Genomic DNA, 27,096 nt, shown 5'->3' with positions numbered 1-27,096 from the left:
TGTGACAGACAAATTAGCTCTCCTGATCGACTTGTCTACACGTAAATAACTTAAACATTGCTAAAAGTTGAGCTTTTCTACCTGCGTCATTAGAAGTAGATCACAGCTTGAAAGGCAATGCTAATTGGTTGGATCAGCGATGGCGTCAAGATGCAACAAGAACAGTTAACTGCCAATCTTAGTTCTCAGACCAACTCTATTGGTTGTCAAGTGAATGCAGTAAAAATAAGCAGTCTCTCAGACTGCTTTTTGCTTCCCAACAGAAAATGTGTAATGTATGAATCCTTCAGCTTACATTAAACATCCTATAGCATCTACCATGGGAAAATTAATCACACTGAGTTATGCTGATGCTCTTAAATTGGTTTCCAGTATAATTGTTGACAATGTATCCAATCCAGAACATTATCAATTGAAGGACAGATCGTCTGCAGGCCTGCCATGACAGGCTGGCTGAACATGATCAACATGCTACCCTCTACAACTAGTGAGCAGAACATGCTATTTGTTACAGTCCAAAAGTCACTGGGATGTATAACCCACATACTTGGCATCAAGTTGGCAGTGAAACTCTTATCCCATTACTCACTTGTACGGTTAGGGAGAATGCCTCTTTGGCTTTACAGCAGCTTGCCGTGAGTGAGGAAAACCACTTGTCAGTTTAATGGTACAGAGCAGCTTGAGACTGTTACCTTCACCTGTTATTCACACTTGAGATATCATCCCCTTCCAGGGTAAATTGGGCCCTATTCAGGATCAGGAAGTGGTTGACATAGGCTTTATTCACAAAAAATACACAATACACAATGAGTAATGTTTTCATTAGGGTAGCCATTATCATGCCAGAAAAAAATTCTTTTCACAATTTTAAGCTCTGTACCAACAAGCAGTTACACAATCTAGAGTGACAGTTAATTTTTGCAATTTATGGGAAAAACAACTAATTTTCATCAGTCTGGATGTTTTTAACTTGAGTACACAAACACAAATCTAAAAATCTATTATCCACATAAAAAATGCTGCCATGTGGAATACTCATTTCCAAAGCTACCCAGGCTCCATCAGAACTCTTCTTGGTACACTGATGATACTACCTATTAGCGCCACATCTGACCCTCCCCCTGAACTGGAATTTCCATGTTTTCTCAATTTCTTATTGACCACCTCTGACTGAACCCTTGCTGGCAATAGTGTAGAAACTAATAATCATTATAAGCCTATTAACTTACACAGCTACCTCAACTATATTTCTTCATTCCCTGGATCCTATAAAAGGGCTCCATTCCATTCTCCTAGTCATCTGTCTCCAACACATCTGTTCCAATGACGCAACCTCCACATAGCACTGCTGAAATGCCTTTACTCTCAACCAAGAATTCCACAATCATAGTTGACAATGCCCTCTGCTCTCACAGCTTCTCTTCTTTCCAAGAACCATGAAAGGGCACTCTTCATCCTCATCTTCCATCTCAGCATCATTCACTTGCACAAATTTCTGCCACCAAATGTAATACCCCCTTCTCTCTCCTTTCAGCATTCCAAAGGTAGCAGAATTCCACAATACCTGGGTCTGCACTTCAAATCACTCTAATGTCCCTCCACTTCCTTTGGTGCATTCCTGCGAAAATACAAATGTAACATCTGCCCTTTTTACCTCCTCTCTCTTCAATGTGCAAGGGCCCAAATACTTATTATACGTAAGGCAGAGACTTGAGTCTCTTTCTTTTGATGTAGTCCACTGCATTCACAAGTCAGGTGTGGTCTCCTCTACACTGGGGAGGCAAAACAAAAAACTTGGGTAACCAATTTGGGGACTCTTATTCAGATCAGAAACACAACCCAGTTTCCCTTGACCTGTCATGTTAATTTTCCACCTTACTCTTGCGCTGACATTTCTCTCGTTGGTCCTTTACTCTGTTTCAGTGAGGATCAATACGCTTGAGAAGCACCACCTCACCTTTCAATTACACAATTGGCTGCCTTTTGGATTCAATATGGAGAATTTCAGAACGTGAATAATCTCCAATTTTTTTTTGTACGTATTGGCGATTCTCTTCTTTTCCCTTTCAGAGAACACACCAGCTCTTGGCTCAACTTTGGTTTCTTTTCTTGACTCATCTCTACTCCCTTTTGCCTTGTAAGACTAACTCTACCATCAAACTGTTCTGAAGAAGGGTCAGACCCAAAACGTTAACTGATGTTTTTTTCCCCACAGATGCCGCCAAACCTGCTGAGCTTTTCCAGCAACTTCCGTTTTTGTTCCTGATTTACAGCATCCACAGTTCTTTAACTTTTTATCTACTAAACTATTCTGCTTTCCACCCCACAGATCTCTTTGTTCTTGTCTCACTGATGCCTTGCTTAAAACTTATTAAATCTGAAATGTTTCCTAATTCTACTGACAAGACTAATCTGAAACATGAACTGTTTCTCTCTCCACAGATGCTACCTGACCTTGAGTTTCTCCACATTTTTTCAGATTTTATTTCAGATCTCTGGCACCTGCATTTTCTTGCTTTTTGACCATGATGCCAGGTTTACTTTGCTTTTCCTCAGAGTGCCCTAAAACTGTACTTTGCTCAAAGAACCAGCATTAAAATGCATCCACTAAATACACAAGAAAAAGTCAGGACTGGCACAAGAGATATAAGTGAAGTTTCAAATACAACCTAACTTCTTTGGCATGGAAAACTACATTTTACGAATGTGAAACCTCATTTTGTAAGAATTTAAGTATGAGACACAACAGATTTTCATCTATTGTCTCTATTGATCCCAACTTCTTTCCCTCTTTACTCTGCTGAGTACAATTTTACAATAATTTTGATTTACACTTCCTCATTTAGTTACCATCACTCAATGGGGATTCTTCAATTGGATTGTTGGAAGAGCCAGGTTGTTGCTTGCTCTACTCTCAAATCCCTCATGCAGGCTGCTGTGTTAAAACTGCTTACCATATACCATCAATTGTCACTTAAAAGCCTGTATAAAATCTCTGGACAGCCAAAGGCATCAACTGCAGACATTGTTCCTTTGCCCCTGACCACAACATTCAGCCCATGCTGTTTCTGCATTTATTACTGAAATTTGCCAGCCAAGTTATTTAACTTACTCAAAGCCAACAGCAACTGAAAATTTCAAATGGGAAAAGGCATAGTTAAGGGAAAATTAAAACACGATAAAAGATTTAATACCACTATCAGCAGCAAAAACATGATTTAAAAATAAAGTAGTTTTGGTGGCCTTAGCCTTTTCCACAAGAACGTCCAAATAACACTACAGCTGCATACCTGCTTTACTAAATCTGAAAATATCACAAGCTTTCAGCACCACTTTTCTGGCATTTCTCCAATTTTGCTGGAGCAAAGTACTTAAAAATAATACTATGCTTACTTGAACAATTAGTTACTGCTCACGAAAGTGCTTTGAATGCAGACTACTCGCTGTTGCAGTATCAATGAGCAATATTTCTTTACTCACTTTGTTCAACATGCTGATCAAGAAGAGGAATGAGCAATTAGAAGCAATAACCCTAACACATGATCAGAAAGAATAAATGTATGAACCAACCTGCCTTCCAGCTGGACAAAGATCAGAAACAGAACACGTTGTATCAACTTAATGTCACATTCAGTTTTATCTCAGTTCCAGCAGTACAGTATCAGCTAAACATTTTACGCTGAACTGCAGATCGAAGCCTGTGTGGTTTAAAAGTCATCGATATCTGATAATATTGAATGCGACCCCATAACTTAAAAAGCACTTGCCTTGGAAAGGGAACAAGAAATTGGTCTATTGTCTAATTCAAAAGTGAAAATCCAAACACTTTCTGAACAGAGATAACAAGGTGTAGAGCTGGATGAAAACAGCAGGCCAAGCAGCATCAGAGGAGCAGGAAGGCTGACGTTTCAGGCCTAGACCCTTCTTCAGAAAAGGGGGAGGGAGAGGGGGAGGGGGTTCTGAAACAAATAGGGTGAGAGGGGGAGGCGGATAGAAGATGAACAGAGGAGAAGATAGGTGGAGAGGAGACAGACAGGTCAAAGAGGCGGGGATGGAGCCAGTAAAGGTGAGTGTAGGTGGGGAGGTAGGGAGGAGATAGTTCAGTCCAGGGAGGACGGACAGGTCAAGGGGGCGGGATGAGGTTAGTAGGTTGGAGGTGGAGGCGGGGCTGAAGGTGGGAGGAGGGGATTGGTGGGAGGAAGGACAGGTTAGGAGGCAGGGACAAGCTGGACTGGTTTTGGGAAGCGGAGGGGGAGGGGAGATTTTGAAGCTTGTGAAGTCCATATTGATATCATTGGGTTGCGATAGGAAGTGCTATTCCTGCAACCTTCAGGTGCATCGCTGTGGCACTGCAGGACGCCCAGGATGGACATGTCATCTGAGGAATTGGTGGTGGGGGGTTGCGGGTAGAGATAACAGGGTGTAGAGCTCGATGAACACAGCAGGCCAAGCAGCATCATAGGAGCAGGAAAGCTGACGTTTCAGGCCTGGACACTTCTTCAGGTCCACACCTCCTTCATGTGGAACATCTTCTTGGGGCCTGGGATGGGAGTGAGGGGGAAGTATAGCGGCAGGTGTAGCACTTCCTGCGGAAATGTGCCAGGTGTGGCAGGGCTGGAGAGGAGTGTGGAGAGGACAAGGGAGTCACGGAGAGAGTGGCCCCTCCGGAAAGCAGATAAGGGTGGGGAGGGAAAAATGTCTTTGGTGGTGGGGCTGGATTGCAGATGGCGGAAGTATCGGAGGATGATGCGTTGGATCTGGAGGTTGGTGGGATGGTACATGAGGATGAGGGGGATTCTGCTTTGTTTGTTATTGCGGGGAGGTGGTGAGGGATGAGTTGCAGGAAATGCAGTCGACACAGTCGAGGGCATTCTCAGCCACCGGTGGGGGAGGGTGTACATGCCTGTGTGCGTGAAGCAATTGGGAATAGGGGATGGCACTTTGGCAGGAAGGTGGGTGGGAGGTGTTGTATTCTAGGTAGCTGTGGGAGTTGGTGGGCTTCAAATGGATATCTGTTTCCAAATGGTTGCTAGAGATGAAAACAGAGGGGTCCAGGAAGGAGAGAGAGGTATCAGAGATGGTCCAGGTGAACTTATGGTTGGGCTGGAAGGTGTTGGTGAAGTAGTCAAACTGTTCGAGCTCCTCGTGGGAGCACAAGGAAGCGCCGATACAATCAATGTAACGGAGGAAGAGGTGGGGTTTAGGGCCAGTGTAGCTACGGAAGAGGATTGTAACCTACAAAAGGGGCAGGCATAGCTTGGGCCCATGTGGGTACCCATGGCCATCCCCTTTGCCTGTAGGAATGGGAGGAATTGAAAGAGACTGGATGAAGGGAGTGGGGGCATTCTGGCGAAGTTTGCCGATGATACGAAGATAGGTGGACAGGCAGGTAGTACTGAGGAGGTGGGGAAGCTGTAGAAAGATTTAGACAGCTTAGGAGAGTGGTCCAGGAAACGGCAGATGAAATTCAATGTGAGTAAATGTGAGGTTTTGCACTTTGGAAAAAAGAATACAGGCATGGACTATTTTCTAAATGGTGAGAAAATTCACAAATCAGAAGGGCAAACGGTTCTGGGAGTGTTGGTCCAGGATTCTCTAAAGGTTAACTTGCAGGTAGAGTCTGTAATTAAGAAAGCGAATGTAATGTTGTTGTTTATCTCAAGAGGGTTGGAACAAAAAAGCAGCGATGTGCTTCTGAGTCTTTATAAGGCTCTAGTTAGAATACTGTGTCCAATTTTGGGCCTCACACCTCAGGAAGGACATACTAGCCCTGGAGCGTGTCCAGCGGAGATTCACACAGATGATCCCTGGAATTATAGGTTTAACATATGATGAATGGCTAAGGATCCTGGGATTGTATTCATTAGAGTTTAGAAGGTTGAGGGGAGATCTAATTGAAACTTACAAGTTAGTGTATGGTTTAGAAGGGGTGGACGCTAGGAAGTTGTTTCCGTTAGGTGGGGAAACTAGGACCGGTGGGCACTGCCTTAAAATTAGAGGGGGTAAATTTAAAACTGAAATGAGCCAACATTTCTTCAGCCAGAGAGTGGTGGGCTTGTGGAATTCATTGCCGCAGAGTGCAGTGGAGGCCAGGACGTTGGATGCCTTCAAGGCAGAGATTGACAAATTCTTGATCTCAGAAGGAATCAAGGGCTACGGGGAGAGTGCAGGGAAGTGGTGTTGAAATGCCCATCAGCCATGATTTAAATGGCGGAGTGGGCTTGATGGGCCGAATGGCCTTACTTCCACTCCTATGCCTTATGGTCTTATGGAGACATTGTTGAGGGCAAGGGCGAGTTTGGCTAAGCGGATGAGGGCGTCAGTGGAAGGGGACTGGTCGGGCCTGCGGGACAGGAAGAAGCGGAGGGCCTTTAGGCCATGTGCATGGGGAATGCAGGTGTATAGGGGCTGGACATCGTGGTAAAGTGGTGGTGCTGGGGACCACGGAATTGGAAGTTTTGGAGGAGGTGGAGAGCATAGGTGGGGTCATGGATGTAGGTGGGGAGTTTCTGGGCCAATGGGGAGAAAATGGAGTCGAGATCGGTGGACATAAGTTCGGTGGGGCAGGAGCAGGTGGTGACAATGGGTCGACCAGGGCAGTCAGGTTTGTGGGTGTTAAGAAGGAGATATCTCTCTTTCCCACTTGTTGAGCAAAGAAATGTCTGTTGACAAGGAATTACACAATCATCCTTACCTCTATGCTGAAATAACCTCGGTCCACATAATCGCCAAGGAAGAGGTATCTGGTGCTGGCTGGTGACCCTCCTACTTCAAATAACTTCATCATGTCAAAGAACTGACCATGAATGTCACCACATACTAGGAAAAAGACAACAACTGCATTTTATACTCAAACCAACATGTATCATTGAAACACTCACCCAGAACATCATCGGGTACATAGAAATACCACCCATTCATTCTGTGGCCTCAACAGACATGGATTTTGACTAATTGCCATCACTAAAAAGACATTCAACATCTATCACCATTAGACTGACCATACTGATTTATACACAGCTTGGCAAGGCATGCTTCTGTAAATGTGGGGTGAAGCACAGGGGCAGGCCTCAACAAACCACCAACAGCTGGCCCTAGGATTCAACTTGTTCTATTACCATAATTCTGCATCATCCTTTAGCTATCAAGCCAAGTGAACTAATCACTATAGTTAAGCAAACAAAACTCAGTGTCAAAATTACTCCACAGAAATGGGCAGTTTAAATCTCAATAGTACTGATAATTCTTCAGTTTAAACAATCAAAGGTACTTTGCTTTTACTCACGACATTACCATTTAAAAAGATGAACTTCAAAACCTGGAAATAATGCTGAAAATAACCCTAAATAAAACGCATGAAGGGATGTTAACCTTCAGCTGCTGCTACTTATACATACAGCAATGCCTGCTGAACAATTTTAAGATAAAATTGTTATTTTGTTTAATAAGGTAGTAAAATGATTGTGTCTCATAAAAGGCTGACACTAGATTGTGCATGTGTGGCAGTGACAAGATCAATTGCATAAATGACTTATGCTAAATTAACAGTTTAACTAATCAAAAAAAAATTATTTAATGGTAGCTAAAGCATTTACTGCATGGTCGCTGATGCAACACCTATAGCTCCTTGCAGAATCGAACTTGCTAACTAATTTCTCAGTAAGCTGAGAGCAAGACAAAAAAAATTAGAATGTTGTCAAAACAGGTTCACTTTAACTTATCATTTGTACGATATAGTGCATCTTTGTAGCTTTATCAGATCTTTATTCAGAGGAACATAATTTCCGCAAAGCAAATTAATCACTGTCTCCCAACTTGATTGAACTTTCTCAATACCAGCTTTTACTAGATGTAAAATATAGAACCATGTGTCTTTTGTAAATTTAGTTTAAATTTGCATTGGATGCCAAAACTTTCACTACTCTTTCAAACAATAACTTTCTCCATACCTCCAGTAATTTCTGGTTCTACTTTGAAGTTTCCAAACCACACTATCTTTCAAATTTCACCTTTGCTAGAGCAAAACTGCACTGGAAGGTGAATTGTAAATAAGTTAGCTATACACACGAAGACATTCCACCGAACTGGGTATCCAACTTGATGAGTGACCTCGAACAGCTGCATCCGTTTTCCTTTGTGCTCATTATGAACCAGAGGAGATTTTCTCTTTGATCCCCAAAGACTTCATCGGTCAAGGCATTGAGTATAGGAGTTGGGATGCTATGTTACAGTTGTATAAATCATTGGTGAGGCTGCATTTAGGGTATTGTTTATAGTTTTGGTCACCCTAGTATAGGAAAAACAGTTAAACTGGAAAGTGTGTAAAGAAGATTTATGAGGATGCTGCCAGAACTAATAGACTTGAGTTATAAGGGGGAGGTCGGCCAGGATAGGGCTTTATTCCTTGGAACGTAGGTGAATAAGAAGTGATCTATTGAGGTGTATAAAATCATGAGGGGCATATACAAGATGAATGCATATAGTCTTTTTCCCAGGAATTGGGAATTGAAAACCAGAGGGTATAGGGTTCAGGTGAGAGGGGTTAGATTTAAGGAGGGCCTGAGGGGCAACTTCTTCACAGTGAGTGGTGCATATATGGAATGGGCTGCTGTAGAAAGTAGTTGAGGCAGGTACAAAAACAACATCTTTAAAAAAATTTGGATAGGTACACGGATGTGAAGGGATTAAGAGGGGTATTGACCAAATGTGGGCAATTGGAACTAGGTGAGTAGACATCATGGTGAGTTGGGCGAAGAGCTGTTGTCACTATACTGTATGACTCTGCGACTCTAAGTATGGATGGACAACAAATGTTTATATTACTAGTGATGCTCACAACTCTTGGAGATTTTTTAAAAATTAGCTAATCCCATGCTGACCTTCAAACCTATAACTTTTGATTTTTTTACAATGTAGCTCCTAGTCCCACTAAGTCTTCCTACAACTACTATAAATGTAACTAACCAGTAAATTATTAAATTTATGGTCCTGATTTAGAAAAAGGAGCAAATTCCACAACAGAATTCAAATGGCCGGAGAAGACATTAGTCGGTAATCTTACAGCTTGCGTAAGGTCATTCAGAAATAGGGTGAAGTACATACCAAGGGGTCAATACTAATTATAGGAGTGGCCATGAGCAAGCCAATTTGGGTTTTTTTTATCATTTTAGGGATTTGTCTTCAGACTAATTGACGCTATTGTTTGTGACATAGTAAACCATTTCTTCTTTTATAGCACACAAAAGTGCTTGCCTTCTAATAAGATCTCTTTGCTTTTGTTTTAATCATTCACAACTTTTTTTATAAGATTGTTTTAACATCGTTTTATTCTTCTTCCTTCTGTTACATTGAGGGCAGTATCAAACCTACCTGAGACTCCAACATGGATTCTCAACAGAGACATATGAGCACACACACTGAATGGGTGAGAGGAAGGAGAGGTGAGGAAAACAACATTTTTTAAGCCAGCGAGAGATCAACTGAGAGTATAACAGTTCTCTGTAGCACAGGAAGTGATCTGGCTCCTTACCCGTTATTGGTGCTTCCACTTCAATCATGGTCTTTTCTCTCCGCAGAATTTCAGCTCCATCATTAATAATTCTAAGTGCAATTTCTTCCTCTACACGGCCTTCTTTAATTAAATGATTTTTCAAAATGTCCACCCTAGGTTTTCCATTGGCATCGAAGACCTCGCCAAATGTCAAGCGATGAGTCGGTGGAAAGGGGACAGCTGCATGGAAGGAGTCAAAAGAACAAAGCAAAATGAGTCAATTGCTTTGAACGAAAGCAGACAACTGGCACTGATTTACTATATTGATCTAAAAATCAAAGCAATATAAAGGTCTGCCAACTCATCTGCGGTTGGAATAATGTAACATTTGACTGGGAAAATGGAACTGAGACAAAAATGGATTGCAACAGATCTCTTGGCATTAAATACACAAATTCTGACAGTTCAAGTGATTGACAAGGAAAAGTTTTGTTCCTCCATTTGCCATCTGTTTTCAATTGCGATTGATCTCATGAAGCCCTGATGATTTAGCATCTAATGGAACTGCCAATACAGCTCTCAGCCACATCGCCCAAGATGCAGAGACTTAATCTGCAGTTTAGACCAAGTTTAACTTCAGCAACAGAACACTACAGCTCAGTGCACCAGGGATAAGGAGAAGAAAAAAGATCAGTAAACTGGGCATCAGTAAACACACTGAATGAGAAAAATGATTGTGATCAGTTTTGACATTCCACCTGCACAATAACCTGTCAACTGATCATTCGGGTTGATAAATGGCCAAAGTACTCCAAGGTAGCAGTCATCCACTGAGCAAAACGTGGGAGGAGAAAAAACAGCTAACATCTAAAAACAATATTCCAAAGAACCAAGGACATGCAAAGCCTTTTGAAGCAGCTGTAATGTTTATTTGCAAATTTCCAACAAAATTGAAAATCTAAGTCCTACTTTTCCTTTTCGATTACTCATTCGTGGGACGTAGCTACCGTCAGCTAAGCCAGCATTTATTACCCATTGCTAACTGTCCTGAATACAGTGGTCTTAAACCTTCTTGAACCACTAACCCTTGGAATGTAGGGACACCATGCTGTCCAGGAGAGAGTTCTGGGATTATGACCCCACAGGAGTGAATAAACTGCAATACAGTTCCAAATCAGGATGGCGTGTGGCTTGGAGGTCATGGAGTTCCATGCATCTACTGGCCCTGTCCTTCTGGATGAATACAGGCTTGGAAGGTGCTATCAGAGGAGCTTTACTGAGTTGCTATCATGCATCCTGTAAATGGTACACACTGTTGTTACTGAGCATCAGTGATAAAGGGAGTGAATTTTGAGAGGTGACAGATAGAAGTGGGCCAATGTGTGTGGATGATATTAAGCTTCAAGTGTTTTTGGAGCTGCACTCAACCAGGCATTCTGTCACACTTCTGATGTACAAACATAGGAAGACAGGCAATGAGTCACACGCTGCTGAATTCCTAGGCCCTGGCCTGCTCTTTCAGCCACAACATTTATTTGGCTGTTCCAGTTCAAATCAGGTCAATGGCAACTCCCCAGCATGTTGACAGGGGGAATTCACCAATGGCAATACCACTGAACATCAAGGGGAGATGATTAAATTCTCTCCTGTTGAAGAAGGTAATTGGCTAGCACCCGTGGAACAAAGTATTTGCCAGCTCAGAACATCTCCACTTCTGATCTTATGAAAGGAAGGTCATTGATGAAGCAACTGAAAACCGGCTGTCCCAGGATACTACACTGAGGAACTCCTCCAGAGGGGGCCTGGGGGTGAAATGATTGACCTTCAACAGCGACAACCATCTCTCTTAGCAATAGGTATTAACAAAGACAGAGATGGACAGGCAGACCGAGAAAGACAGAGATTTCCTCCTCTGAATCATCACTGACTACAGTTTTCACAAGTCTTCTTGATGCCATATTTAGTTAAATCTGCCTTGATGTTAAGGCAGTAATTCTAACTGTAAAACATTAAAAGATACAAACCCTTAAGAATGCTTCTTTTTAATGCAAATATATTTTCAAACCTTCACTAGTAAATTGGCTAAATTTTTTGCTTTCCCAAAGAAAGCTCTTAAATATGACTCCCACCAGCCTCACACTGCTCATTTCACACTAATTTCAGAGTTGCAAGGCTGTGGATTCAGTCTCACTCTAGCACTTAAACGCACATTCTAGGCTAACATTAACCATCTTTCAGAAAAGCTATTAATCTGAGGCTCAACTGTCCGTTCAATGGAAGAAAAACATTTCATGCCATCATCTGAAGAGGAATAGAGAGTTCTGGGTGTCCTGGCCCATTTTGTCACGGCTCTTAACCACGTGACAAAAATCAGATGAACTGATTTTTCATCTCATTTGCTGCCTTGCCTTTTGCAGAATTGCAGTCTTTTTGCCTCCATGACAATGTCTGCACTTCAAAAGAATTATTTATTGAGCGAGACACCTTAACACATTCTGACAATGAGACAAGACACTAAGTTCAAATTTCTCCTGTATACGCATGCCAATATAAATTCTCAAGTAACAATTAGAATAAAGTTTCTGACTGAGAGATTATAAAGGAATAGAAAACATGACTTTTCAACATCTCTAAACATATGGCAGACACACCCAGTCTAGCTGTTTACCAAATAAGATGAGATGGGTAGTTGGAACAACATTAACAATTAATTAGGTGATATGTCCTCATACCCTGACAGGTATTAAAATCAGGAGGCAACTGCAAAGTGCTTGCATTTGTACATACTTATTGCACAGCCCTTTTCCAACTCTTATCTCAAAAAGCTTGTGATCATAGAAAATGCACAGCCAAGTTATCATTCAGACAATCTACTGAATATGTTCAGATTACAGGCAAAGACTGGATCAGCATAAAAATAAGTGCCCTTTACATACTAGATTAGAAATGTCTACTATAAAAGGAATGAACTCCTTTTCAGCCATCCATCTGCAACTGTGGAGAAAAGGGATGCTTGTCTCTCTTTCAAGCACCATGAAATGTATTGCTAAAATTCAATAATTAAAGATTAATTGTTTCCCTTGCAAATTTGCGGATTCACCTAGCTCGGGATGTTAGTTGGACAATCACAAGCAACTGCCTATACTCTCAGATGAGTCAAGTACAGTACAGCTAAATGCAAATAAGATTTCCTTCCTGCGACTTCAGAGGCCCTTAACTTCAATTTCATGAGTCGGCTTTATAAAAATCATGTCAAAAGTATGTGCTTTGCAATTAATTCAAAGTTGACAGATTCAACAAAATTTAAAATACTAATTTTAAAATATATTCTTTGGAACTGGCTTGCTCTGTTAAGCCCAGCATTTATTGCCCATCTTTCCTTTCACTCAAAGTAGGATTGCACACATCCTCAAACTGTTACAGTCTTAAATGGTGAAAGGTCTTCCCGTACAGCATGACAAGTCTGGTTTCATGATTTTGACCCAAAGAAAATGAAGGAATACCAATCTGTATTTTGGAATTTTTGCTGTTATATTGCCCTCAAGCAAATGATTAATTTAAATCTTTTACCGCAGAAGTGACTATATCGTCAGGAGCAGACTGCACTAGACAATGGAAGGAGTACAGGTCAATTTATATGCCATCTAATGCAAACACAAAATAGGCTAAGATGTTTTTATCATTAATGAGGTACTTTTGAACGAGCACTAACGCAGCACAGGAAACACTGTACCCAATGTGTACACAGCAAGCTCTCATCTGATTCAGTGATATTAAGTGCCAAACAAAAAGGCTGGCCAGAGCATCCTGGAGAACACCCCTGTTCTGCAGATAACAGACTGATATTATATCCGTCGAGCAGAACAGGGCTTAGTTTAACATTTTATCCAAAACATGGCACCTTCGGATGGCTGTGACAAGTGCTGTACTAGAACTTAATGTTTTCACTCCAAGCCTTTTATTTCCAAGCTCTTTTTCCATGAATTCTGCATCTCCACCACAAAACCAGTTACTCAAAACCCACGAAGGAAACCTATCCCAACAGAAGCAGCACAGGGAAACCAAGCACGCCCTTACTGGGGATCCCCTGCTGCTGCACTACATCAATCACAACTTTGCAAGATGGCATCACTGCAGCCAAAAATACAAACTAGCCAAAAGGCTGATTGTTTACTGTATCTTATAACATTTAGAATATAGTGTTTCTAATTGCATTGCTGGGGAGGATCTGGTCAGATATTGCATTCTACATTTGCTGTGGGATGGCATGGGGTGGAGGGGCAATCAGAAAATCAAATCCACACAGTATTGAATGAAATATTGTAATTATGACAAAATATGTGGTGCAGGCATGTTTGAAGGAGCACTAGAAAACAACACACTCTGCCAAGGAGCCCAAGCACTGAATATAGTCGACCAAAGTGGTATATTGCTGCTATTTGAGAAGATTAATTCCTGATGATAACATATTACAGTTGCATTAGCCTTGTACAGCAGATATACAAAGTTCCTTTCAGGCAAGTTTTAGAAGTTCTGTTTTCTTGCCAGGGTATAGATCCATAGATACCAGAGTTCACCAAAACATCACCCAGATGGTCAACCTTCTTTACTAATTTTGACAGTGTGAAGTGTGGGATCACCACTTTGTTTTCTTCGTTGAATAACTACGCCTTAAAAAAAAATCGACCTACCGTGCAATGCAGCAAACGTGGAAACCAGTTAAGACAGGCAAGTGCAACTCTACACACAAGTACTTAAAAGGTGGCACTTAGCTGCTGCCTAAAGATGCCCTAGTGATGCAGAATCCATGAGTTACTGGGCTGACCACACTCGAAAATCTGTTCTTCCAAAGAAGCAAAGGTGCATTCATTATTATTATTGTTGCTGTATCTTGCTGATCAAGTCTAGCTAAATTTCAACTGACAGCTTCCTTGCGAGGTACTAAGAAAAACTAAGGCGCATTATGTATAACCAGTTGGAACAATATTGATCACAAAAACTATTTTAGAAAGGTATCTTCTCAGAAAAGCAAATGGCAGCCAAAAATTCACACTACTATAACACATACCTAGCAAAGGATAGAGAAACAAAGTATTAAAGGATGCAGATGTGTCATAAATTGAGTAAGCCAATGCTGAGAGATTTAACTGCAAGACTAAGTCGTGTTAGCATTAACAGCTGGATCTGGGCAAGCTGGTAAAAACATTTTAAAACTTTATATGGAAAACTTTCGGAAAGCTCTTGACCAGCCAGTGTTGAAAGGCTGTGTGACCACACAAGGGCTGCGTATTTCATCACAGAATGTAGATGATGCTGACATCGTTACATTTACTGCCTATTCCCAGCGACGAGGCTGCGTGACATGAAAGGGATTTGAGGGGATGGGTGTTCACACAACTCCTATTTCTGAAAAAGGGTCTCGACCTGAAACACCAGCTTTCCTGCTCCTCGGATGCTGCCTGGCCTGCTCCAGCTCCACACTGTTATCCTATTTCTTGTCCTTCTTGAGGGGCAGAGATTGCAGGGAAGAAAATGCTGGTGACGTTACATTGTTGAGCGTAATGCACCTTGCAGATCAACATCCCTAACATGCCAGTGTGAAGGGGATGAATATAGAGTAATCAAACAAATTGCTCTCTCCTGGATGAGAGTATCAAGTACTACTTCAATGGTACTGCAATGACCCCAGTCATACAAACGGTATAAGTATTCCAGTGTACTCCTGACTTGATTCCTTCAGCTCATGTGGAGGCTTTAAGGGGTCAGTAGGTGAATTAACATTGACTCACCTTTGTATAAGATTTTCATGGACATTGAGGGCAAGACCAGCATTTAATGCACTCCTTAGATTCCCTACAGAAGGTGACGGTGAGATGCCATCTTAAATAGTTTCAGCTGGTGTGATTAGGTTCATCACAGTTCTGTAGCAAATTGCCCCTCGAATTTAAGTCAAATATAGTGAAGTGAAGATATCATTCAGAATAGGAGAGGCAATGGCAGAGTGGTATTATCGGTATACTATTAATCCAGAAACTCAATGAATGTTCTGAGGACACAGGTTCAAATGCCACCATCTGCTGGAGTGGGATTTGAATACAATACACCTGGTATTGATCTAGGCACCTGAAAAGACAACAGCAGAAACGGCCGTATCGACACTGCAAAAGTTTCGTTAGTAACATCTTGGGGGCTGGTGCCAAAATTGGGGGAGCTGTCTGATAGACTAGTAAAGCAACTGCCTGGCAGTCATACTCAGAATCATGCGATTACAGACGTTTTTCTAGATACCATCATCCCAGGGTATCTTTCGTCCCACCTAAAGATGAGGTGTCAACCTGGTGAAGCTACCAAACAGGACAACTTGTATCCCCAATAGCTAAGCAGCAGACAACAGAGCTAAGCATCCTCACACTAACAGATCAGATATAAGCTGTATAATCCTGTCACATCCAGTCATAAATGATGGTGCACAATTAAACAATCAAACATCGATCACCACAGAGGGGGTGCTGGAGGTTGGCTAACATGGTACCACTATTTAAGAGAGGTGGTAAGGAAAAGCCAGGAACTACAGACCAATGGGTCTGATATCAGCAGTGGGCAAGTTGTTGGAGGGGATCCTAAGGGACAGGATTTGTGTATATTTGGAAAGGCACGGACTGATTAAGGATATCAACGTAGTGAGATAGTTTGTCAAGCACAAAGCTACTTAATTGAGTTCTCTGAAAAAGTAACGAAGAGGATTGATGAATACGGCATTCAAATGTGGCGGAGGGTTTTTTCCAGACTGGAGGCCTATAACCAGTTATGTGGCACAAGGATTGGTCTTGGGTCCACTACTTTTTGTTATTTATATACGTGATTTGGATGTGAAAATAGGGAGGTATGCTTATTAAGTTTGTAGATGACATCAAAATTGGTGGTGTAGTGGAGAGTAAAGAAGGTTACCTCCGAGTACAATGGGATCTTGATCAGATGGGCCAATGGACCAAGGAATGGCAGAATGGAGTTTAATTTAAAGACAAGGTGCTGCATTTTGGAAAGGCACATCAAGGCAGGACTCGCATGCTTAACGGAAGGGTCCTGGGGAGTGTTGCTGAACAAAGACCCTAGACTGCAGACTCATTGCTCCTTCAAAGTGGAGTCACAGGTAGATAGAATAGTGAAGGTGGTGTTTAGTATGCTTGCCTTTAATGGTCAGTGCATTGAGTTTAAGAGTTGGAAGGTCATGTTGTGACTGCATAAGACATTAGTTAGATCACTTTTGGAACACTTTGCACAATTCTGATTTCCCTGCTATAGGAAGGATGTGGTGAAACTTGAAAGGTTCGGGTAAGATTTACAAGGATATTGCCAGGGTTGGAGCTATAGGGAAAGGTTCATTAGGCTGGGTCCATTTTTCCTAGAGCGGCGAAGGCTAAGTTTGTAAAATCATAAAGAACATAGATAGGGTGAATAGCCAAGGTCTTTTCCCCAGGGTAGGGGAGTCCAAAATTATAGGGCATAGGTTTAAGGTAAGTGAAGGAGGCTGGTACAATTAAAACATTTGAAAGGCATCTGGATGGATATATGAATAGGAAGGGATTGACAGGCTGACAAAAGGGATTGGATCTATTTAGGATATCTGGTCTGCATGGACGAATTGGACCAAAGGGTTTGCTTCCATGCTGTACAGCCCATGACTCTAATTCACAACAGTAGGTGGCTCTATATTTATCCCATGCTCAAATGATAGAACAGCTCAATACACAAGTGGAAAATATAAGGCTGTATCAGTCACATGAATATTCACAAGTGCCAAGTGAATTATCCATCTCTGCATCCTTCAGCAGTCCCCCAGTATCAGACAATTTGATTCATTCCACAGTGATATTAAGGAACATTTGATGACCCTGGGAGCTGCAAAGACTATGGGCCCTGACAACATATCAGCAACAGTATTGAAGACTTGTGCTCCAGAACTTGTCACTCCCTTCGCCAAGCTCTTCCCATACAGTACAATACTGGCATCTACCGAAAAAATGTAGAAAGTTTCCCAAGTACGTCCTATAGACAACAAAAAAGACAAATTCAACACGGATGATTACTACCCCACTAATCTGTAAAATGACAAAGTGTCATTAACACATATCAAGCAGGACCTGCTCAGCAATAATCTGCGCCTTGGTGCCCAATTTGGTTTCTGTCACTGTCATTCAGCTCCTGACTTCAGTACAGCCTTGAATCAAACAAAGACGAAAGTACAGAATACTAGATGCAAGGCCAAAGTTGACGTCAAGGCTGCATTCCACCAAATGTGACATCAAGGAATGCAGCAAGAGTGATTTTAATGGGAGTCACACCTGCTACATAGGAAGATGGTTGTGGTTGCTAGAGGTTAGTCATCTCAACTTTAGGATATCCCTGCAGGAGCTCCTCAGGATAGTGTCCCAGGGCCAACCACCTTCAGCTGCTTCAATGACATTCCCTCCACCATAAAGGTCAGAAGTGGGAATGCTTGCCAATGATTACACATGTTCAGCACCATTCACGACTCCTCTGATACTGAAATAGCACATGTGCAAATGCAACACGATCTGGACAACATCCTGGCTTGGGCTGAAAAGTGGCAAGCAACATTCGTGCCATACAAATGCCAGGCATTAACCATCACCAGTAAGAAACAGTCGCAGCCCTATTAACATCCTTTGGTTATCACTGACCAGAAACTCAACTGGATTTGGCATAAAATAGTGCAGTAAGGAACTCATCTTCTGACTCCCCAAAGCCTATCCACCATTGATAATGGCACAAGTCAAAAGTGTAATGTGACACTCCCCAAATTGCCTGAATATGTGCAACTTCATCAATACTCATGAAGTTTGACACTATCAGGGACAAAGCAGCTGACTTGATAAGCACCACATTCACATCTTCATCGACGTTCAGTCACAACGGCGTATACCATCTGCAAGACACACTGCAGAAATTCGATGACTCTTAGGTAGCACTTTTTAAACCCGCAATCACTTCCATCTAGAGGGACAAGGGCAGCATGTACATGGGAACACCACCACAACCTGCAAGTTTCTCTCCAAGCCACTTGCCAGCCTGACTTGGAAATATAGCTCCATTCCATCATTATCAGTGGGTCAAGAATTCTGGAATTTCTTCCCCAAGGGAATTGTAGGTCTACTTACAGCACATACATCAGTGCAGGCTTAGAGGATGTAAAGGCCTGTTTTAGACCTCTTTGCTCTGTGGTCTACAGTGGTTCCGAAAGGCAGGTCATCACCACCTTCTCAATGGCAATTAGGGACAGGCAATAAATGTTGACCAGTGACATCACGCCCCACAAATCAATGAAGAAGTCAGATGGTATGTGGCTTAGGGGAAACTTGCAGGTGGTGATGTCCCTATGCATCTGCTGGCCATGTCCTTCTAAGGATAGAGGGTCATGGGCTCAGAAGACGCTATCAAAGAAGGTATGATGTAGTTCACAAATTGTTAAAGCTGAGTAATATCAACAACTTATCAGAACCATTTATCAAAAGCAATTTCTTAAGAATGAACTTACTAGTTATTATAACATTGGTCTGGGTTGGAGTACAAGACTTTTGGTTACAACCAATCTGTGTTCAACACAACACGGTCACCACATCTGCCAATGTGACACATCACAATGGAGTCAGCAATTTTCAAAGCCAGACATCAGACACAAGTATAACCAATGGCAGCAGAAACTGCAGGGTTCCTTTCTAATAGTCTCGAGATCAGAATACTAATAGAGAGAAACAGGAGGATGGTGCATAGCTGTGAAGATTGTTCCCCTTAAAGTTATTCTCCAAGTGACCTAGCACCAAGCTAAAAGCAATTAGAGTGACAAAAACATGGAGGAGGTGACAGCAGTGAAGAAAAAGTATTTTACACAAAACAGATGTCTGGGAATTCTGCTACAGATCAACAATCTTGGATTGTTTATAACACAAAGTACTTGAACACTGCTATAACCGAACTCTTGACACAAGCTTTACTGTAGTTGGAACGAACATTCCAACAAATTTTAACTCAGGATAAGAATTGGGAATCAAGAGGTGCTCGTAACTGCTTTGATAAACAACAGCATCCAGTAATTATGTCATCTTTTCTGGGAGTTGCAGTACTTGGATCCAAAAGAATAAAAATACTGAAGCAATACACTAAAAAAACTGCATGCTTTGTCAAATATTGTTGAACAGCAACATAATATTAAGCTTCACACAAGCCTGTCCCCACCCAAAGCCACTCAAGATTGTGCTACCTCAGACATTTCATGGATTGCTGAGAGCCCACGGGTTCAGCGGTTCAATCCCAGGCTTGTCCATCATTGCTTTCATTCTTTCTGTGGCAGTTTGCAGGAGCCCACCAGTACCATCACTTCTAGTCGACATCCTTTTAAAGGTCTTTTCCTGTGCCCTCAGTACAAAAATAATAAATGGTACCTGGCTACTCAGCCAATCTCTGTAAATTTACTTCCCCAAATCAGTGTTGACAGCCACTGCATGCACATTAATATCTGACTTCAAGTACTCCTCCATAAATTTTCAAATTGAGTCTGTAGACTGCAAGAAGGACTGTCTGTTCTAACTATCATCAGTGGAATTAAATGCAACAAACAGATGTACACCAGTATAGGACTGTTGGTTAGCTTTAGTTCGATGTCAGCGGGATTTGCGAGGTGTAAGATTACACAGCAGCCAAAATAATATACACTATCAGTCACCAATTTTTTTGTTTTAAATTCATGGGATGTGGGTGTCACTGGCCAGGACAATATTAATTGCCCGCTCCTAATTTCCAAGAGGCAGTTAAGACTCGAACATACTGCTATGGATATGAAGTCATGCATAGGCCAGAGAAGCCGATGGCCGGATGGCCGATTTCCTTCCAAAAATGAAATTAATGAACCTAATGGGTTTTTTGTGTCAATAAATAGTGGTTACATGGTCACCGTGAATCTGGTTTCTAAATCTAGTTTTTTTTAATACACTGGATTCAAATTTCACCACTGGCCTTTGAGAGACTCAAACTCATTCCCCTAATTTTGGATTGCTAGTGAAATGATGTTTCTACTGCACCACTGCCTTCGAAGAGAAATTAATTCCCATGACACAAACCTGTTTGTGACCTCTGCAGCCATGTGAAAATGTTGTCCTGAATATGGAACTGTTTTGTGCTTTGGCAATTTGAGGATTTGGTTTCGCGCGGGACCTGCAAATCCAAAAGATGAGAATTTCATGCCAGTATCTAATCAACGGTGGCAGCCATTGACTCAATTGGTAAAGAAACAAAAAGAACTGTATTAATGCAGTAATTCTTACATCTCCACAGCACCTCACAGCAAACAGTTTTGATACTACCATCACTGCTACTTTGTCAGTAAACAAGGCAAACAATATGATGTCATTGTTACTTTTTGATTCAATCACCTGTTAATCGTATTAGTTAAGAGATGAATGTTGGCCAGCAGATTATGCTCAAGTCTGTCCAAAGTTTTTTAAACAAATATGAAAATTTAATACTAAACGTTTATATGAATGTCCTTTAAAATGTTTACTAAGCTTGAGAAAAACAATGGAAGGACACATGAAAGTACTAGGATTGAGCTGATAAACTGCACACTCACCAATTTAACAGACTATGCTTGTACCTGTACAATTTCCTAATGTAAAATTCTGATCAACAACAGGACAACGCAGGTAAATGTTTTCCCAAGTACTTCCACCATCTTCCCTCCCACCCCAACCTCTACCCCACCTAAATTCATTCACAGGATATGGCTGTCACTGGCTGGGCTATGATCATCCTTAAAGAGCCTAGTGCCTATGGAGGTGCCATCTTAAACATTAAACATTCTTAAATATTAGGGAAGAAGATCCCTATTTCCAAGGCAGGATGGCAAATGGCTTTGAGTGGGACATGCTGATGATAGCATTCTCATGTAACTGATGCACTTGTCTGAGTTGATGGTGCTTGTGGGTTTTGAAGTGCTGTTACAGCAGCTTTGAATTTCTGCAGTGTATCACTACGATGGTCATGTTACCACTGTTGATGGTTGAGGACATAAATGTTTGTTGGTTACACTCCACCAAGCTGCTTTGTCATGGATTATAAAGTTTCTGGAGTTCTAATCATCAAGGCTAGCTGGGAGGACTCCATTACACCCCTCACTTTTGTCCTGTGGATTGTGGGCCGTCTGAGAGTCAGGTGGTGATTTACATGTGACAGGATTCCTAACAGCTGACCTGCGCCATAGCGACAGTACCGATATGGATAATCTGGTCCAGTTTCTGGTCCATCACGATCCCATAATGGGGGACTCACCAAGAGTAATCCCATTGAATATCAAAAAGCAATGATTAGATTCTCTCTTGCTGGACATGGTCATTGTCTGATATTTATGAAGTGCAAATGTTACTAACCATTTGTCAGCCCAAGCTAGACATGGTAAAGGTTTTGCTGCATTTGTACATTAATACTTTATTTTAAAAAAAGGCGCAAATGATGCTGAACATTGCACAGCAATTTCTACTTCTGACCTCACCACAGAACAAAGTTCATTAATGATGCAGCTGAAGATAGCTCAGATTTAGACACTACCCAAAAAGAACTCCTACAGAGATGCCCTGGAGCTGAGATGACTGACCTCCAACCATCACCTCCCTTTGTGGTAGATCTAGTGCCAGCCAGCAGAGTCTTTCTGATTGGCTCTAATTTTGCAATGGTTCCTCGATATCAGCATTTGCAACTTCTGGTACCTCTACTATCACATGGAGTGAATCAAACTAGCTGAAGATGTGTGATGTTGGGCATCTCCACAGGAGACAGAGATCAAGCATCCAGTCAACAATTCTCACTGAAGGATGCTGCAAATGCATCAGCCCTACCTTGTGAAATAATGTGGTGGGCATCCCCTTGAGGATCAGGATATTCACAGAGCCACCTCCTCCAGTGAGTTGCTGACATGTCTCCAACTGCTTGTGCCTGGTTGTGGCAAGGCTGCAGAGCTGAGATCTGATCCAGTGTTTGTGCAAGCACTTAGCCCTGTCCAACACATGTTGTTAATGCATTTCACATGCAAGTAATCTTATGCCGTGGCTTCAAATGATTCAACACCTCATTTTTGGGTATGCCTGGTCTTCCTCCTGGCATGCCTTCTTGTGCTCTTCGTTCAACCAGGGTTGATCTCCTGACTCTAATGGCACTGGAGGAAATACCAGACAGCAGTAATGCTGGGATACAATTCTGCAGTTATGCCCAATGCATCTCATACATGCTTAGTCTTAAGTTGTTTGATCAGCTCAAAAGATATTCTATTTAGCACAGTGGTGATGCCACAGAGGACAGCGGATCCTCAATGCAAACACATTGAGTTCTCTACTGGAGAAAGTTTGATGGCAGAACTTAATTTGAACAATTTGATAAGTGACATGACTTTTTCACATCTTGCTCATTAAGTTGCAGGATCTTTGTACCAACTCATGTAGTGCTTCCCAGTTTAGGCAGATTCATAGTAGGTGTAGCAGGGTAAAATCACCTCTTTTTTACCATTCACGTGCCTCAGCCCCAACTACAATCAAGCAGCTGCCGAACTATTACAACACTTTTCCATTCTTAGTTTCAACTGGGAAAATGAAACTGCTAAGACTTTGGTTTTATGCTGCACAGAAGCAAATGGATTGAGACTACTCAAGTTCTATTTAAGGGCATTAACCAGCAGGCAAACACCAACATCCGATGCTCTATCAGCCAGTTCCCAACATGAATGGCAAACCAACCCACCAGTAACTGTCAATAGGTGCATGCAAAGTAAAATACAATCAGAACCAAGTTACCAGAGCTATTTGTAGAATGGCAGATCTGAGCAGTAATCCTGAAAAAGGTCGCAAACTGAATTTTTGCCAACCAGTTCTCAAACAAGTACTTTGTCCAAGACTCTGCTAAACATTATAGGTGTCTAAATTACAAAATAACAGTGGAGGTGAACCGCTGCACATTGTCAAACTCTGACTGGTCTAGGTCGAATGGATTTGGTGCCAGCTTGCTCTGAGGATTTCAGTGCCATGTGTAAATTGCTACTACAGCAATGCTATTATATTGCTATTCATCATAAAGATCCTTTCCAAACCCAAAGAAGAGACTGCCACTATCTATCAAAAGGATTTTTACATGATATAGTGCTACATCTTCCAGAAAAAAGTTAACTTACTCCTGTCCAATACGGATTCAGGAACAAAGTTAACCAGATAACATAAAACATTCTACCACAAGGAGTTGAAAATAACAGTACTGAGGCATAAAAGGCTAAGCTAAATCAGCATGAGGGAGAAAAGCAAACAATATGCTAAGAGGAAATAAAGCACTATGTGAGAAGGTACTCGTGCAACATAAACAAGTTGGGCTGAAAGGCTTTTTTTTGTGCTGCAAGCTCATGCTAAGTCAATTCCAATTTAACTGTAAACACAGAAGCCTCAACTAACCAAAGCAGAGTTTTCCGTCATACTCATAAGCTTCAGAGCCTATTCACATTACATTTAAAATTGTTGAAGCCTTCTGCCGCCAAGGCAGGCAACACCTCAAATGGTGGATTACCTCCACTTCAGGCCGTGAAGGCCAAGCCATTGATTATAGTTAAGACAGAGACAGATATGTTCCTGATTAGTAAGGGGACCAAGAGTTACAGAGAGAAGGCAGGAGGATGGCATTGTGAAACATATCATCTCTGATCAAATGCTGATATAGACTCAATGGGCCAAATGACCTAATTGTGCTCTTATAGCTTACGATCTTATGGTCAGACTTCAGCAAAAGCAAACATATGAGCTGGCCATACCTTACTCCAGGGACACTCACTTCCAATGAAATAACTACTCCTGCTCTGAATGACCAGACTATTCAGCTCAGCCCCAGATCAGCAACCCAAATTTCATGCTGCAGCTTGTCCTGACTTACCCCATATAAAACAGAAGGATCAAGACCAAACTAATTTTATTAACTGTATATATATCGCTGATATAAATGGATTACTCAAAATCACAAATTGCCTAGACATGACGTGTTCAAATAAACACCAGTGATTACTTGTACAAGCCTAATCACCCCGCTACCTTTTGTATAAACTGTACACTATATAATTATTGAGACAGTGAAGAACAAAGACAGGAACTAATGACTATACGTCTACTTGAAATGAAACATCTTGATTTCCTCTTTGCAACAGAATTGAGACAGCAAATTGAATTGGAGGTAGATGAGTATTTCACCTTTTGACTGGGAGGCTACCATAGCATATCCTTAAATATGCACAGGAGTACAGTGAAAAGTTTTTCCAATGACTTCCTTCAAAGGCATCATCTTGGTACAAGTGCCTAGGGACAAATCTTGGATACAAGAGAGAAATAAAATGAAAAGTAGTGGCATTACTTAGCGTCTAAAAATATGTTAGAATTAAGATTGTAATAACATAGTTAAAGGATTGACATTACAGTCCAGTAAAGAATTTGGACAGCACGGCAGCTCAGTGGTTAGCACTGCTGCCTCACAGCACCAGGGACCCGGGTTTGATTCCAGCCTCGGGTGACTGTGTGGTGTATGCACATTCTCCCCGTGTCTGTGTGAATATCCTCCGGGTGCTCCAGTTTCCTCCTACAGTCCAAAATGTGCAGGCTACGTGGATTGGTCGTGCTAAATTGCCCATTGTGCCCAGGGGTTAGGTGGGTTAGACAAAAGGAAACGTAGGGGTAGGGGAATGGGTCAGGGTGGGATGCACTTCAGAGGGACAGTGTGGACTTGTCCTTCATGAATTCTTCGAATTTTTCTCCGCTCACCTTAAAAATATGCCACCTAGTCTTGAAACCTCCCAGCCTAATGAAGAAGACACCTGTCATCCATCTTATATATATCCCTCATGACTTCATAAACCTCTAAGATCACCCCTCAACCAACTACACTCCAGAGAAATAATTTTTTCAGCCTCTCTAATATCACCTCATAACCCAAAAACTCCATTCCAGCAACATCCTGGTAAATCTCTTCTGAACCCTCTCCAGCTTAATATCATTCCTATAACAGGCAACCAGAACTGGACACAGTACTCCAGAGGTGGCCAACCAAAACCTTGCACAACATAACATCCCAACTTTCTACAAGGTCTGAGCAATGAAGGCAAGCATGCCAAAATCTTTTTTAACCACCCTATGCATGACACAAACTTCAAAGAATTATGTACTTGAACTCCTAAGTCTCTGTTCTACAACACTACTCAAGGCCATACTTTTAACTGAGTGCTGCCCTTGTATTTCAGTAAAACCAAAATAATACCTTGCATTTATCCAAATTAAACTCCACCTGCTATTCTTTAGCCCACTGACCCAACTGACTGAGGTTTCTTTGTAATCTTAGGTAATCTTCAACATCCACCACACCAATTTTGGTGTCATCCGCAAAACTTCATCATGCCTTCTATTTTCTTAACTAAATCAGATACATAAATGACAAAAGTGGACGCAGCACCAATTCCTATGGAACACTGATCAGAGATATGCAGTCCGAAAAACCATCACTATCTTCTGTCATTAAGTTAATTTTGCATCAGATTGCCAAGGTCACCCTCAATTTCACGTGATCCAACTTTATTAATTACATGTAGTTCTCCTATAATACAATAGTTGCATTCTTGTGTGATCTTGCATTATAGAAAATTGTTATACTTGTACAGCAGAAAGCTCACATTATCCAAAGTGTCCACTATTCAATCGCATTAAAACTAATTTACATTAACAAAACATACTTTATAGCAGAACTACCTGTAGTCTAACAGGCCGAACCCTGTCAAAGGCTTTACTAAAGTCCAAGTAAACATTGATGAGGACAGAGTGGCAGACAATCTTCTTGATTTTTGAGGAAATAACCAAGTTTGAGAGACAATATTGTCCCTGTACAAAACCATACTGACTGTCTAATTATTTCTTGCCTCTCCTTTGCACATAAATCCTATCTTTCAGAATCACTTCCAACAACCTACCCACCAGCAAAGTCAGACTCTCAGGTCAACAGTTCCCAAGCTTTTCCTTAATCCCTTCTTAAGGGCACAACATTAGCAACTCTACAGTCATTCAGCACTCACCTATATTTAAAGGTAATAAAAGCATTTCTGCAAAAGATCCCACAATTTCCTCGCTAACTTCCCACAAAAGCCTAGGATAAACTAGATTAGATCCCAGAGATATATCCAGCCTTTCTTTTTTTGACCTCCACCACTTCCTTTCCTGTAACATGAACTGTTTCCAAAATATCAATATTTATTTCCTGAGGTTTCTTGCTTCCATTTTTTTCTCCAAAATAAAGGGCTAGGGGTAGGTGGCAGAGGTATTATCTAGTGGTCTAGTGGTATTATCACTGCACTATTAATCCAGAGACCCAGCTAATGTTCTGGGGAGTGATAATGGGAACTGCAGATGCTGGAGAATCCAAGACAATAAAATGTGAGGCTGGATGAACACAGCAGGCCCAGCAGCATCTCAGGAGCACAAAAGCTGACGGTTCGGGCCTGGACCCTTCATCAGAGATGGGGATGGGGTGAGGGTTCT

General features: G+C 41.6%; 1 protein-coding gene across 5 annotated transcripts in view; it reads right to left on the bottom strand.

Annotated features, from left to right (window-relative positions):
- The window catches only part of LOC125467591 (serine/threonine-protein phosphatase 2B catalytic subunit beta isoform), a 110,456-nt gene that overhangs the window by 49,666 nt on the left and 33,694 nt on the right, over positions 1-27,096 (bottom strand). For all 5 annotated transcript variants that reach the window (XM_048563663.2, XM_048563660.2, XM_048563662.2 and 2 more), the window contains exons 2-3: positions 9,530-9,730; positions 6,695-6,819 (exon numbers count right to left, since the gene is read on the bottom strand). In XM_048563663.2, the coding sequence (XP_048419620.1) occupies positions 6,695-6,819; positions 9,530-9,557 (153 nt within the window). In that variant the 5' untranslated portion in view covers positions 9,558-9,730. The remainder of the gene's footprint in view (positions 1-6,694; positions 6,820-9,529; positions 9,731-27,096) is intronic.

Source organism: Stegostoma tigrinum, chromosome 37 (genome assembly GCF_030684315.1).
Source record: "Stegostoma tigrinum isolate sSteTig4 chromosome 37, sSteTig4.hap1, whole genome shotgun sequence".
NCBI classification, from domain to species: domain Eukaryota; kingdom Metazoa; phylum Chordata; class Chondrichthyes; order Orectolobiformes; family Stegostomatidae; genus Stegostoma; species Stegostoma tigrinum.
The sequence above is the reverse complement of the archived record's forward strand: the minus strand, read 5'-3'. Positions and strand labels throughout refer to the sequence as shown.